This window comes from Spea bombifrons, chromosome 13, assembly GCF_027358695.1.
Source record: "Spea bombifrons isolate aSpeBom1 chromosome 13, aSpeBom1.2.pri, whole genome shotgun sequence".
Taxonomy (NCBI): domain Eukaryota; kingdom Metazoa; phylum Chordata; class Amphibia; order Anura; family Pelobatidae; genus Spea; species Spea bombifrons.
Window position 1 is genome coordinate 4,271,491 of NC_071099.1, and position 13,504 is coordinate 4,284,994.

The 13,504-nt window shown below is 40.2% G+C and overlaps 2 protein-coding genes across 2 annotated transcripts in view; one reads left to right on the plus strand and one right to left on the minus strand.

The window, feature by feature from the left end:
• Positions 1 to 6,164, plus strand: part of RECQL5 (RecQ like helicase 5) — a 32,170-nt gene extending 26,006 nt beyond the window's left edge. The window contains exons 12-20 of the mRNA XM_053453113.1: positions 1,160 to 1,218; positions 2,085 to 2,158; positions 2,491 to 2,584; positions 2,783 to 2,914; positions 3,038 to 3,714; positions 4,991 to 5,042; positions 5,174 to 5,434; positions 5,683 to 5,758; positions 5,867 to 6,164. Coding sequence (XP_053309088.1) covers positions 1,160 to 1,218; positions 2,085 to 2,158; positions 2,491 to 2,584; positions 2,783 to 2,914; positions 3,038 to 3,714; positions 4,991 to 5,042; positions 5,174 to 5,434; positions 5,683 to 5,758; positions 5,867 to 5,970 — 1,529 coding nt within the window. The 3' untranslated portion in view covers positions 5,971 to 6,164. The remainder of the gene's footprint in view (positions 1 to 1,159; positions 1,219 to 2,084; positions 2,159 to 2,490; positions 2,585 to 2,782; positions 2,915 to 3,037; positions 3,715 to 4,990; positions 5,043 to 5,173; positions 5,435 to 5,682; positions 5,759 to 5,866) is intronic.
• Positions 6,165 to 7,757: 1,593 nt separating this feature from the next.
• The window catches only part of MYO15B (myosin XVB), a 29,725-nt gene continuing 23,978 nt past the window's right edge, over positions 7,758 to 13,504 (minus strand). The window contains exons 36-43 of the mRNA XM_053453782.1: positions 13,237 to 13,359; positions 11,684 to 11,807; positions 11,449 to 11,597; positions 10,603 to 10,727; positions 10,255 to 10,388; positions 9,494 to 9,627; positions 9,060 to 9,200; positions 7,758 to 8,432 (exon numbers count right to left, since the gene is read on the minus strand). Of these exons, the coding sequence (XP_053309757.1) occupies positions 8,370 to 8,432; positions 9,060 to 9,200; positions 9,494 to 9,627; positions 10,255 to 10,388; positions 10,603 to 10,727; positions 11,449 to 11,597; positions 11,684 to 11,807; positions 13,237 to 13,359 (993 nt within the window). The 3' untranslated portion in view covers positions 7,758 to 8,369. The remainder of the gene's footprint in view (positions 8,433 to 9,059; positions 9,201 to 9,493; positions 9,628 to 10,254; positions 10,389 to 10,602; positions 10,728 to 11,448; positions 11,598 to 11,683; positions 11,808 to 13,236; positions 13,360 to 13,504) is intronic.

The following is a 13,504-nucleotide window of genomic DNA, read 5'->3' on the forward strand; positions in this document are numbered from 1 at the left end:
ATACCCTTTCTGAGATTGTGCATGCTGGTACTGAGGGAGCGTATTATGTCTGGCCATGGGGAGGTTGGGGACAGCGATTTTGGAATTGAGGGTTCCCCTGCCAAACCGTAGGTGCCAGGAAGCGATTTGTTGTCGCCATGGCAATCTGGCCCCCTAATAACATTAGGTAACCAGTAACTGGTGCTTTTGCCTAATTTCGACATAGTTACAATGTAAGGAATGGACTCTTGCATATGGGGGGTGTACAAGGTATGGTTGGACTAAAAGGGGTTTTCCCTAAACAGCCACAATGGATAACAAAACAAATAGAATTTCTGAAACTTGCTATACCTACATCTCTTCCCGGTACAATAGAGTTAATTACTGAAGTTGTCCTGCCATCTATAAATAAAGACATTTCAATACAGAAGTATTTTTGCTAGCCACATTTTCGTGCTGGGCTATTGCTTTCAGTTGAAGAGAGCATCTTAGGTTGCAGTCATGTAATTTTTCACCTGTGCCAAAGACCTCTAGATAACCTTCGACCAACTTTCTCACTTATCCATTTGCTAGGAATTTAAAAGGCCCTGAAAACTGCCCTTTTGATGAAAATCATTAGGAGCCACAAGGAGAATACTTTAGGCGCTCGACAACTGTGCCTCTGTTTCCTAAGCATTCACGAATGGTTGTCTGTAGGAACTTTTCTGTGTGGGGCAATCACTGAGCGTAGAGATGGATGAGCACACGTGGTCTGACTCTTTAGGAGCGGCTAAAAATACACAAACATTACCAGAAAGACAACAACTGCAAGGACGTCCAGCTTGGTGAAGTTGGCTCCTCTACTGGCTTAATCAGAGGGACACACGTGTGGGTGCCCTTACATACGTGTCACTTTACCTGGTTAGCTAGAAAAGCATTAGAACATTGACATTTTTATTACATTATTCATGAATGTCTAATGTGTTTGTTGTAGTAATGCCAACTGATAACTTTTGTGATCAGTAGGTACTATTTCCTTTTCTCTTTTTATTATTTTTTGCCCTCTCTAGTGGGACATATTTTTGAAATTGTACCTGTAAAATTATTAATAATGGTTTTAGTAAACTTTTATACATGCTGGCAGACTGGATATGTTTCCACATGTCCTATAATTCACAGAATAATATTTTTACCTCCACAGATGATGACTGCCTTCTTAAAGATGCTGCCAATGACAAGATCCCAAAATTGACCGTGAAGGTAAGTGGGGCACAGCTCCATCAGACTCAGTGATATTATTATATCTAGTTCTGTTCCTTTCTAATGACAATCTAAAATTAAAGTGCACAAAATATAAGCAATGTGCTTCAGTACTAGGAATACAATAATAACTCTAAATGTAAATGTATTTCAAAACACTTAAGGTTCTAAGTCAGGTTTAATAATACAAGATAATAAATGCTGATTGCGCAAGGTGTTATCAAATTAAACCATATAACACTTCCAAAAACATGGTAAGATTTAAGGCCCTGATGAAAACATATTAAAGCACTTAACCTGTCCTTAACTGGACACCCCTCCATGATCTTGCCACTGATTGCTTACTTGAGGCAGGTAGTCGGTGACAGAAAATTGCTGCCATTGAAAATAATGGCAGCACTTTCCATACATGCATACGGGGTCCAAATGCCCCCACAGCATTTGCCAAGCCAGCATTGGAGCTGACTGTAGATGAGTATATCACTTGCATGGAGATGGGATTGACTAAACACATCTACATGACATTTAGCTGGGTTGTGAAAAAGGCCAAATACACATTGGGATCCTGGAGAATCCCTGCAAGCATTTGTGAAATGGACATGAAAATGTAAAGGGCAGCTATCCTATGCATTAAAGTCCATTATGATGGCTGGCGTGTCCCTTTAACTACTTTGTCTTGCTACAATTAGAGTCCCATATCTTTAAGGTACAGGATGTACATTCTGTTAAAACACTGTTGTGTATGATGATGGTTACAGAAGTAACAGAAGACCCCTTTTTATTTGTGTTCTAGGGACACTATTAGTGCTTGAGTTTGTGCCACAGTTTATATGCAGAAATATTAAATGTATGGGTTATGTTTATAGGCCAGGGAGCATTGTCTGAAGATGTTGGAAGAAGCTCTCAGCAAAAATCTGGAAATGACAAAATCTGAAAGCTGGTAGGAAGTTCCAAATACCTAATCACATCTATCACTGTGTAGTATTTATGCATATAAATGTAAGTTCACGCACATTAAATATGTTTACTGTTAAGACTTCTAAAACACCAGGGGTTATGTAGCCAAAGCCCCTGAAGTTATATTTTTAGTCACTAGCGTTTTGTGCCCCCCCCATAGTTAGTACGTTTTTTGGAATGAAAAGTAGAATCAACCTCTTTCTAACATTTGCCCTACATGTGTTCCCTGATTAGAGTGACCTATACTTGAAATAATGTCTATAGTATGTGTGCTAGACGTTCTCTTGGCTGACTGTTTCCTTTGATTTTTGGCAGTTCTGACGTGGGTTCGTTGGCTATAAATTTAGAGTTTGAGATTTTCAGAAGCAGCAAAGTGTCCAATGTCTACAAGGCAGGAATACTGAAAAAGGTGAGCCTGTTGTCTTGCAGTGTTTTGTGGAGTAAGATGAAGAATAGATTTATTATGTAGCTGTTGGGAATGGCACAGGATGCCATAGCGGCTAAATCTGATGAACTTCATTGACATCATTTTTTAATTTATTGTTTTTGTGCTGAACAACAAAGCCTTACTTTAAGAGAGGTGGCAATGGTTCAATTTCCCCCACAGGTAACTGATATTAACAAGGCATCAAAAGACGGGGAGCTGCACGCTGTGTTCGGATCCACTGATTGTACGGAGAAGCCAGAGGTGAAGTCGAATTTTCCAGAATGTGAATTTGTGACTGCATCGCAAATGCAGGTAATTTGTTGTAGAAATCATAGCAGGTTATGGTTTCTTAGACAGCGTTGTCTTAATGACAAGAGCTTTAATATAGAGAGCATTTCTTACTGTAAAGTGCTGACGTTTTTGTCTCTCATCCAGATTAAGAGGAAGCGAATGGGAGCGGGGTCTGCGCTGTTTCAGACCGCATCAAGTTTCTTAGAATCCACCAAAGCAGACGACGCTGGATTTTCACTGTCTAGTCTTGGGAGCAGCCACAATCCACCATCGAATAGTGTTGATGACGCCTCAAACCATACAGGTAGTAAAAACTTGGATAGTCCAAGCAAAAAAGTTGAAAGTCCCAGCAAAAAGATGAAACCCGGCAAGAAAAAGAAAGACCTTGCAACGGCAGCCTCGAAGGACTCGCAGGAAATTTCAAAGTTTTTCACATCGCAAAAGAAGAGAAAAACTGCAGAGAGTGATGGCAAAAAACGTTTTGAGAGCCCCTGCATCAGTGAATCAGAGGTGAGCCAAGAACAAAAGGCTGAGAGCTTGCTGAATGGACACCAAGTGCGTAGCAAAGAACATTCTGGGAGCGCCCCAGATCTACAGCGTTTGGATAGTTTAGCTCTACCAACATCAGATATAAGGGAAAACACAGGATGTCCAAAGCAATTAGAAACAAATGAGCTCTTGAAGGATCCACAGCCGTCAGACACAAAGGTCCTCTCTAAGGACAAACACAGAACGCAGTCTTTGCAAGACCTACCAAAGCCAACTCCGGATCTACAGGAACTCCAAAATGTCAGCTTGAACACTGACTCGATAGATAATAGGTGAGTGACACTAAATCTAAAACCATTACAACAGTGACTGCGGATCATTTATATCTAGCAATCATTATCAAGAAAAACACAGTTAAAAGTCATTCAATTTGTGCGAAGATCATGTAGTCCTTTGCTTGTTCTTCTTGTAAAACACTCAGCATATGCAGTTACATTAGAGTAATAATCTGAAACGCTTAAAAGAGCTAACCTTGATTTAAAAGAAGTACAAAACACCTAAAAAATACTGCAAACAACTATTAAATACCTAATGTTCATATGGACGTCTATGGTATTTCAACACAAAAGGCTATAGAATGGTCCCTATTTAGGGCACTGCATGGCTGGTTTCTCATTACTTTATTAAGATGTATGGTTTATTATGTATTTTGTTATTAAGATGTTATGATAAAAAGTCACTATTTCATCCATGTGTCTGTGCCACTATTATTGTTGTTGTATGACACTACCCTTGTATTTAGGTATTTATTTGTAAAATAAACTGTGGATTTCATGCATATTAAGGGTAAAAAAAAGCCAGACCACATATAGCCTACATGCATGGGCAGATCCAGAGCCTGGAAGGGGCACTTACACGGACACACACCCCCAGACACACAAGTACCGACACATCGAAAGACTAACATAACTAGACACACTAACTCAAATACACAATCAGATATTCACACTACCACAATCAACACACATGTACACACACTAAAGCACCCACACTAGCACATCTAACACAAGATACTTACGATTGCACACATCCAGGCACTCACACTTACACAACTAGACACACAAACACAAAGACACTCACATTAACATAACTGGTTACTCAAACTAACACAACCACTCAGATTAACACACACACACATACCCAGACACACACTAACATAACAAGACATAGAAAGTCTAACATCCCCAGACTCGCACACAAACACCAACATACCCAGACATACCTGCTAGCATACCCACACACACACATCCAGGCAGGCACATACCCATACAGACACACGCCTTTCATGCTACTCCCGCTCAACCCCACCTCCTCCTTGACCTGGGACTTCTCGTTGTCCCCCCTGGATCCACCCATGCCTACATGTATCAAGGCCAACTTCAACTAAAATTCTTTTAAATTCTGAATTAGTTTTCATTATTTTAACTTTATTGGGCATGTTTTTTTTTTTTTTTCACCTTTAAGTGAGACATTTGTTGACTGATGCTTGGGGTTAGTGTGTTCAATAATCTTTGCCGTTCTGGCAATAATAGTTTACGTGTCTCACAGGGAGAATTCCTGGAGCAGGTCCAGGACCCCGGAGGAGGAGGTAGGCGAGAAGGTGAGTTGCACCAACTAAGGTGGTACAGTATCTTCTCTTAGACTTTACTTTTTTTTTTTATATGACGTTCTACTTGACTTCTCCCTGTTATTGTTAATACTATATCTACATCCTGTCCATTACTTCTGCAGGATTCTGGACTTCCTGCCAACAAGAAGCCAAGAATAGAAGATAAATCTTCCTCCATTTTGTTCCACCCTGACAAAGTACCTAGTGGTCAAGGAAAGAAAAAAGTTACCTTCGACCCTAACCTGAGCAGGGAAGACAAAGAAGGAACAGCTAAAATCCTCCAGCCACCATCTGGGAATAAAGTAGTTACCCTGAAGGAGACAGCTGACATCGTGGTGAAGTACTTAACACCTTTCTTCCGTGATGGGAAATTTGCATCAAAGGTGAGTCAAGATTCCCAGTAACCTAGCCGTGCACTGCAGTTGTTTTGTTCCCAACAATAAATGTGTGATTTGTAAGGAAAACAGAACATATTTTGTATTAAAATGTATAAAAATACTGCAATGTGAATGCAGTTTTGAACCCTCATAAACATTAAACCTTGCACGTGGGAATGTTGCAAAACATGAACTGGGTTGCATTTATGCCATGAGTTGGACTACATGTCAAATGCCTATTGTCTCTTTCATAGGATTTATTTAAAGCATTTGCTCGGCAGTTGTCTCATTACCTAGCAGGGGAGAACAAGACACCACTGAGAAAGAATGGTAAGTCACTTGGTAAGACCGGCAGGTAACTATTAGTTACGGAGGATTGGTAACTCGGTGTAGTGTAAGTCGCTGCTTAACGCTGTGATGTCTTCTCCTGCCACCCAGTAAAAGAAGAAGCCCAGAGACTGATCAAGGCATTTTTTAAGAACCGGACACGTTGTGAGAGTGAGAAGGAGTGGGAAGAACTGTTGCTGAGTGCTTCCACTTGATGTCTTTGGGGATACCCAGTGTGTGGATGATGGAAGCTGGGTGAAGCTGCTGGATACAATGGATATGCTATCTATGCACTAAATACTGTACTTATAAGCACGTCGCTACCTCAGCCCATTATACAATCTGTGCGGGCAGGATTCGCTCCCCTGAGGAAGACAAGAAGCTTATTTTATTCAGGGAATCTCTCTATGCTACAGTTTCCCAATTCAACAGATTTGTAGCACAATGCGCACCAACATGCTGCGGTGATATTACCACACACGGTAACACAGGTTTGCTCCCATGTATTCAATTTCTAGTTCTGTTCTAGAAGTTGAAGTCTGTGAAGTTTGGTAGGATAAAGACTTTGAACGACTAGAGTTTACTATCCTGGTTCTGCAGACGACCATAACGTAGCATAACCAGGTTCTGAACAAATCCCGGGCTCCGAATAACCATGGCTCCTAAACTTTGCTCCAACTGTCCTAACTCGTGTTCTTCTAGGTCTCTATGTATGCATACCGTCCTAACTCAAATACATTTTAGTCTGGCTCTTAAATTGCATATAGATTTACCTGAGTTCTGAGTATTGTTCTCCTTGCTGCTACAATAGTGCTTCACCATGTGATGGCTATGGCTATGTTGCCTTATTTCTGCTTCTTGGGCCCTGAAAAGATGTTCAGTATATGCTGCTATTGGTATTTTCCCTTGGTATTTTTTCTTAGCCGTTTCATTCTCATTGAAGCCCTTAATTCCACTATCAACCTTCATCGTCTTCTGTGACGTGGAAGGGTTAGTGATTATGTGACTTTCAGGTATTATTTTTAATTACTACATGACTGTATTTTGTTTGGAAACATAGAGTTTATGCTAAGGGATAACATATAGAGTTAAAATATAAATATTTAAAAAATAAAAGGTTCTTTTTGTTTCTCATTTTCTTTTTAATTATTAAAAATTACTTATAATTACTACAATAACATGAATACTAAAATTCTAAACCAACCATTTTTATCTGATGGTCATTTCCGGCGCTCAGCATTACAAGCCGGCACCGAGACTGAGCAGGGAGACTCGCCGCAGGACTGCTGAAAGGTAAGTACAAAGGTGTGGGGGGGGGTAGATAATAGGGAGGGAGAGTAAGGGTAGATAATGGGGGGGGGGCGGCAGAGGAAAGGTAGATAATGGGGGGGCGGCATTTTAAACTTCGCCCCAGGCGGCATTATGCCTTGTACCGGCCCTGCACACCAACCTTGCACAACTTCCATTTACCCGATGAATCAAGTGGGGCTTACAGGATTACATACTTTTTGGATAAAAGCACAATGTCTCTTCTAACAAATACACAATGCAAGGACAAGTTATCAAAAGTTCCAGTTCCAATTTATGTTTATTTTCAAGGCAATTTTATAGAATGGACTGGTTAGAAGAATGTTACACAAAGATAATATCAAAAATTATTTTAAGAAGTAGGAGAAATGTGTTTATTCGAGAGACAGCTACACAGGGCCCATCTACAGCTGCCCCTTGCCCTGCTATTCCTCTCCAGTGACTGAAAGGTATGTATGCTGGTGAGAATAATTCTTGCTGTGAAGGACACCCCATCTACTCCACGATGACCGCTTTATAGCGCAAGTTCCCACTGTATCACTTAAATAGAAAATATTCTAAAGATCATCTGCACTGATTTCATCACTGCAGTGGTTTAACATGCTGTACTTGCCATCCACGGACTCTTCACGTCCCGAACACTCCCTCCCTCCATCCTCAGCAATGCATAGGACAGATATATATACAGGATAAGTTTTCATTTCTCACATTTTTTTTCTTTATTTCAGATATTTATTACCACAAATCAAAATCTTGTTGATACAGATACAGAAATATTGTATATTATGACCAAAGGATCACATTTGGGAAAAAGGTCAGTTTTTTTTTTTATATTAGAGGAAATATCACCTACACACAAAAAAAATTGCATGCTTGCCAAGTGATTGGTAGATTGGTCTAACTTCTCTTACGTTATCACCCTGCAGTATAATACATTTTAATCTGTCATCATTATTATATTATACAATACAACATACACATTTGCCATCTTTCATAACATTGTATGCAACATAAAAAGAGTCTGCTATTTAATTATGACACCTTGAGTGGACAAATTATTTTACAGTCTGGTACATTTGAGCTGGTAAAGGAAGAAGGAAGCAGAGGGCGTCTTAGAAATTAGCACAAGTGATCCTAAATCTAGTGGTCTCATTCAGAAAATCAGGAATAATCTAGACAATCACACAGATGCATTCTTATTTTAAATATGGTTGTTTACAGACAGATGGGGTACAATCATATAACTTATCAAATAGCATGTCAGTCACTTTTGTCTACACATGATCACAAATGTCTTCCGTCAGGTCTATTGAGGTGTGGTGTCCAAATGTTCTATCATTAAAGCTATAGTGTGGTACAGCAACTTTGCCTGCAAAAGAGAGACAACAATTAGATCTGTTAGTTGACCTTTAAGCTAAAAAATATTTCTGATCTATTACTATATCATATCACCAAATCTTGTTAAAAATGTTACGAATACAATCAGCTCTAGCTAACTATGGCACCTGTGTATACCTAGGTTATATTTTTTACCCAAACTATGTGGAGATATTGTTGTTCATGTAAGCCATGCCCATTATTCAGGGTTAAAACAAGCTTTCCCACATGCAATACATCTTCTACCAAGTTGTTCTGGGTTCAGGACTCGACTCAGTCACGAGCCGCCTGTATCCTTCTGAGTTGGGCCAAACAGCTCTGCAGAGTATTTCACATTCTTCAGTTCATGGCAAGACAGGTAGACATGACTGTTTACATTTATGTTGCTACAGAAGCTCAGGGTAATGTTTTAGACATATGAAACTCTAAATTGATGAACACAAATTAAGGGGGTTTATTCCATTGTACTCAATGTTTAAAACTCCTTAAATGAGAGACTCCTAACTGAGATAACTGCACACAGGCATATATATAATTTATTTTTTAAGTTCATTGAGTAAATTCATTTGCCGTTTAAATCTTTGGTAGCATATAAAATGACCATTCAGAATAGACTTACCTCTGGGAGTTCCACCCACAGTGTGTGGGGGTCAGTAGCAGAACCATAATGGATCTCCACCCCAGGATGAGTGTTGCTGTCCAGTGAACGCATGGTACGCATGCTCTTGATGTCTTGTAGTTTGACCACTAAATGCGGATGCTGGATAATGAAAAAATATATTTATTTATATGTATTGGAACAATCAAATTCCAATTTTAGAGATGCCGTCAAGAGATTGGCAGCGGAGCCAGGCAAAGATGGGAATTTAGAGTAGTGTTGTAAATTCCTTTCACTCTATTGGTCTCCAAACTCATTTAATTAATCACAATGCTATGTGAAACATTACCCTATGGTGAGTTGTATTATACTGCTGATATCATTAGAATACCTAGACTAGACAAACGTTCCATGTAAAACATAATATTTGTTCCTTATAAATGTTTTAGACGTACATTACTGTTGTTTTCCAAAACAAGTAAATGTTGGGGGTTGAGAGCCACAAAACATGGAGAGGTGACACAAGGCTCACTGATTCTTTCCACTTGGAGGACATTATAATCAAAGAGAGGGAGTGCTGCCACGGTCTCTGTAAAGGGGAAAGATACAGTTATATTAAATCTGTTCATATACCATCTCACCATCCATGCTGCAAGAGCCGGCCAATACATTATGCTGCTTGGTGCTGAATCATGGGACTGCAATGCCTTTTAACCCACTGAGACTCTAATGCAATTTAAAGCCCTTTAAAGAGGCTCTTTACAAATACCTCTTGGTAGTCTACCAAGAGGTATTTGTGACCCTGTTCAATCCCCTTTTCCTTGAATTTGGGGAATTTTCTCGATGGGGGCAATTACCCATCTGGCCCCCAGATCAGCCCATGCACCCAAAAGAAACATGCCTTTGGGCAGCAAATTGCCACCCCTGCCAAAGTACAGTTTGGTTCACCCATTCTAGTTTGATGACAATTTAAACTGTTTTTTTTTTCATTTCAGAACCATAAAAGGTTTTATTGAATATGATTCCCTCCATGTGTGCATATGGCTATTGTCAGTACCATGATGTTCAATAATGCCATGGGCTCCAATCCCATATCTTTTTAGATCTTTATAATGCCCCTTGTATGGACACAATAGGATTTCATAAAACAGCATTGTGAGACTCTGTTCTCTGTACAATATTTGAAGCAATCAAGCTTTTGTTTTGTTGTCCTCACCTAAAAAGCGAAGCTTGCCCTGCTGGACAGTCAGTTTCTCTGTTGAGCGAAGTTCTTGCATTAGATACTGTTGAACAGCCTGCAAGTTAAGACGTTTCTGTACAGAGCTTGGTATGTACATCATAAGCTCCTGCCTACGATCAACGACAAAAGAAGGTTTAGCTGAATTTACACCTTAAATACTCATAGAACTATTATTCAATTATAGGCTATGGTGATTCAGTTGTGATAAAATGCTTATTTTATTATAGAATAATCACACTTTCATTTGTCTGCTTCTACTGTAAAGGCATATATGAAGCCCTAATAGACTGATCTATTACAGATTGCGGAAAGAGAAAAACGTACTTGTTAGGAGGGTGGCTTAGACCTTTTATTCGATGCAGGATTGCTGCCACGGCCCCTGTCTGCATCTCCAGTTTACTTGAAGGACTAAGTAGCAGGAAATTTCCCTGCATATAATCCTGATGCACCTGGGAAAATAAAGGTTCTAATTACTGAACACTAATGTAATATAATATATATTGTGAGCTGAGATCATATAACCACACAGTCTTAGGGATGGAAATACCACACAAAGTTGTATTGCTTCCAGTGTTGCAGTCCTTTTTATTAAACAGGTCTGACAAACAAAACATAAAATGTAAAATGAAGAAAAGAAAAGCTTTGCTCTCTAAGCACTAACTAACAATTCACCCGCTGCCAACAAAAAAAACAAACTGTAGCAGAGACTTTCTCTTCATACAAAATACAGCCTGCTTTTGCCATATTTGCCCCCAAACAGCCTCCATGTGCTATCTTTGCCCCAAACAGCTTTCCCGTGCCATTCTTTAACTCCAAACAGCCTGCCTGTGTCATCCATGTGCCCTAAACAGCTTGTCTGACAGAAGTTACCTCATCCTTGAGGATTTGGAGAGCAGGGGTCTCCCTGCAGCACTCTTACAGAATCAGTTCTGTGGAGGACTCTGTGAATACAGAGAGCCGGATGCTGAAGCTGTCCCAATGTGGCTCTGGCCCCCATGGAGGTTTACCTCTGCGTGTGTGTGAAATGACTCAGGGTTTACCCCGACCCCCAGCAACGCCTCTGCTTGCAAAAGGGCCCTCCTTTTGTATCACTATGTGTAATGTCTGTTTCTGATATTTAAATAGTCTTATTTTTACTGTACTATTGTAACAATGTCATTTTTTACATACTTGGCTAAAATGCACTTCCACATAAAGTTCACTGCGTTTGCTGAAGTTGGCTTTCCAAGTTACACGTCTGAATTCCAGGGTCACGGAATTGTCTTGGAGCAGAAAATCATGGATATATTCTCCAGGACGCAGAGGCCTCATAATCTCGCCTATAAAGGAAGAAAGTCGATCTTTAGATTGTAGGGCTCTACAGCTTCCCTCACAAATACCTACTTGGATACATTTCAATAAGCACCTTGGTTTTTATTAGCAAATATGGCAAATTCTTCCATCTCCTTTGGATCAGAAACCGCCAAGTGCTCACAAATCTCTGATACCAAATCACCTGCCACCTGAAAGATGAACAAAGGTAAATGTGACTAGATCAGAATGCATTTTAAAAACAAAACCTGCAATTAATAAAACACATATTATGCATCATTACAGTACTTTCATTGTATGTCATAGAAGCATAAAATCTGACCGCAAATAAGAACCAGTCTGCACATATGTAAATTGCCCTCCCTATGTTATCCTTTACCACTTTTGCTGGAAGGGTGATCCCCTTCCACAATAATTTCTAATAAATCAATATGACCAGGTTACTTTACTGACCCCCTCATTGTGTTTTGCGTGAGCATGGAGTGGAAGGAGGACAGTATATTTGTTTGGGGTTCAGGGCCGGACTGGCCTACCAGGAAACAGCTTACTGGAAGACTGTTTAAGGGCAGAGATGGCACAAGCAAGCTGTTTCAGGGGTAGAGGTGGCACATGCAGGCTGTTTTAGGGGCAGAGGTGGCACAGGCATGTTTGGGGGAACAGATGGCAAAGACAAGCTGTTTGTGTGCAAAGGTGGTACAGACAAGCTGTTTGGGGCCAAAAGTTGTACTGTGGGGCATGTTGCTTGTGAAACTGGTGTGCCCTGGGCCCTGTGGTTTCTAGTTATACCCCTGGTGTGGCGTGTGGGAACATGAGCTCGATCACGCAATAAAATATATGGGGCTGGTGTCCAAATAATTCCAGGGCTGGTTTTCCAGTTGCACTGTTGGGGTTCCCATCTCCATGTGTTACACAAGCTGGTTCCTATTACCGATGATTGCTTCATCATGCTGAATTATATCATGTTTGTTTCATGGAAGATTTCATGTTGCATCCGCCTAGGGAGTGTTTAATGTGAATGAACAGTTTTATCTGTATTTACTTCCATTTTTTGGCAACCATGGTGGTCACTTAAAAAACCCCATAAAAGAACATTCCTTAATGTTATAATATTGAACACTACAACTACTCTTGCTTGTTTTTATTTTTGATACATGCTTCACAATAGGGTCTATTTAGGGGAGTCAATCATTTCAACATCCTGATATCACCATGCATTATGAAGTGCAAACCTCAGTGAGCTTCTTCCTGAGGAGATGCCTAGGGGGTCTGTATAATGTATAGCTAAATAATTGGGGAGATATTTAGTGTGTGTGTGTGTGAGTTTCTGGGGTGGTCAAGGGGACAATGGGGCCACTTGGCATTATCTGCCCATGGTCCAGATAGTCCCAGTCCTACTCTAGGTTTAGCTAATCCTGCATAATCTATTATTAAATGGATAACGAGACTTTGGAGAACTCGCAACCAATTAAACTATGCAATAATGGGGCCAACCAAACTCTTCCTGCTTCAAAAGCTGGAGTTGAGAGTGAGATAGAGAAAGCAAAATGTTTTTTTAGACACGTCACTAATTCAATAGTGTCCATATAATCTCAACTTCCTTTAGTTATTGCAAAATGCAACAAAGTTTTGCTCTATTGTAAGCGTTACTGTTTGTGAATAGTAGAGGACTGAGGAGCACAAGGTGATACTTGCCGTGAAAGTTATGATTTTGGTGCTGTATTCAATTCCGCCATGCAAAAATATCACAAGACGTCGGGAAACCCGTCCGCTCTGAAAAAGGAACATAAAGAACAATCCATTCAATTGCTAGCGGTGGGCAAATAGAGACTCTGAGGCATTTGCTTCAGCCCCGTGTTTCTAGGGCTGTCCTACCTCCGTACCCTTCTGGGCCCTTCACTCGCACCCATCCTGTTCC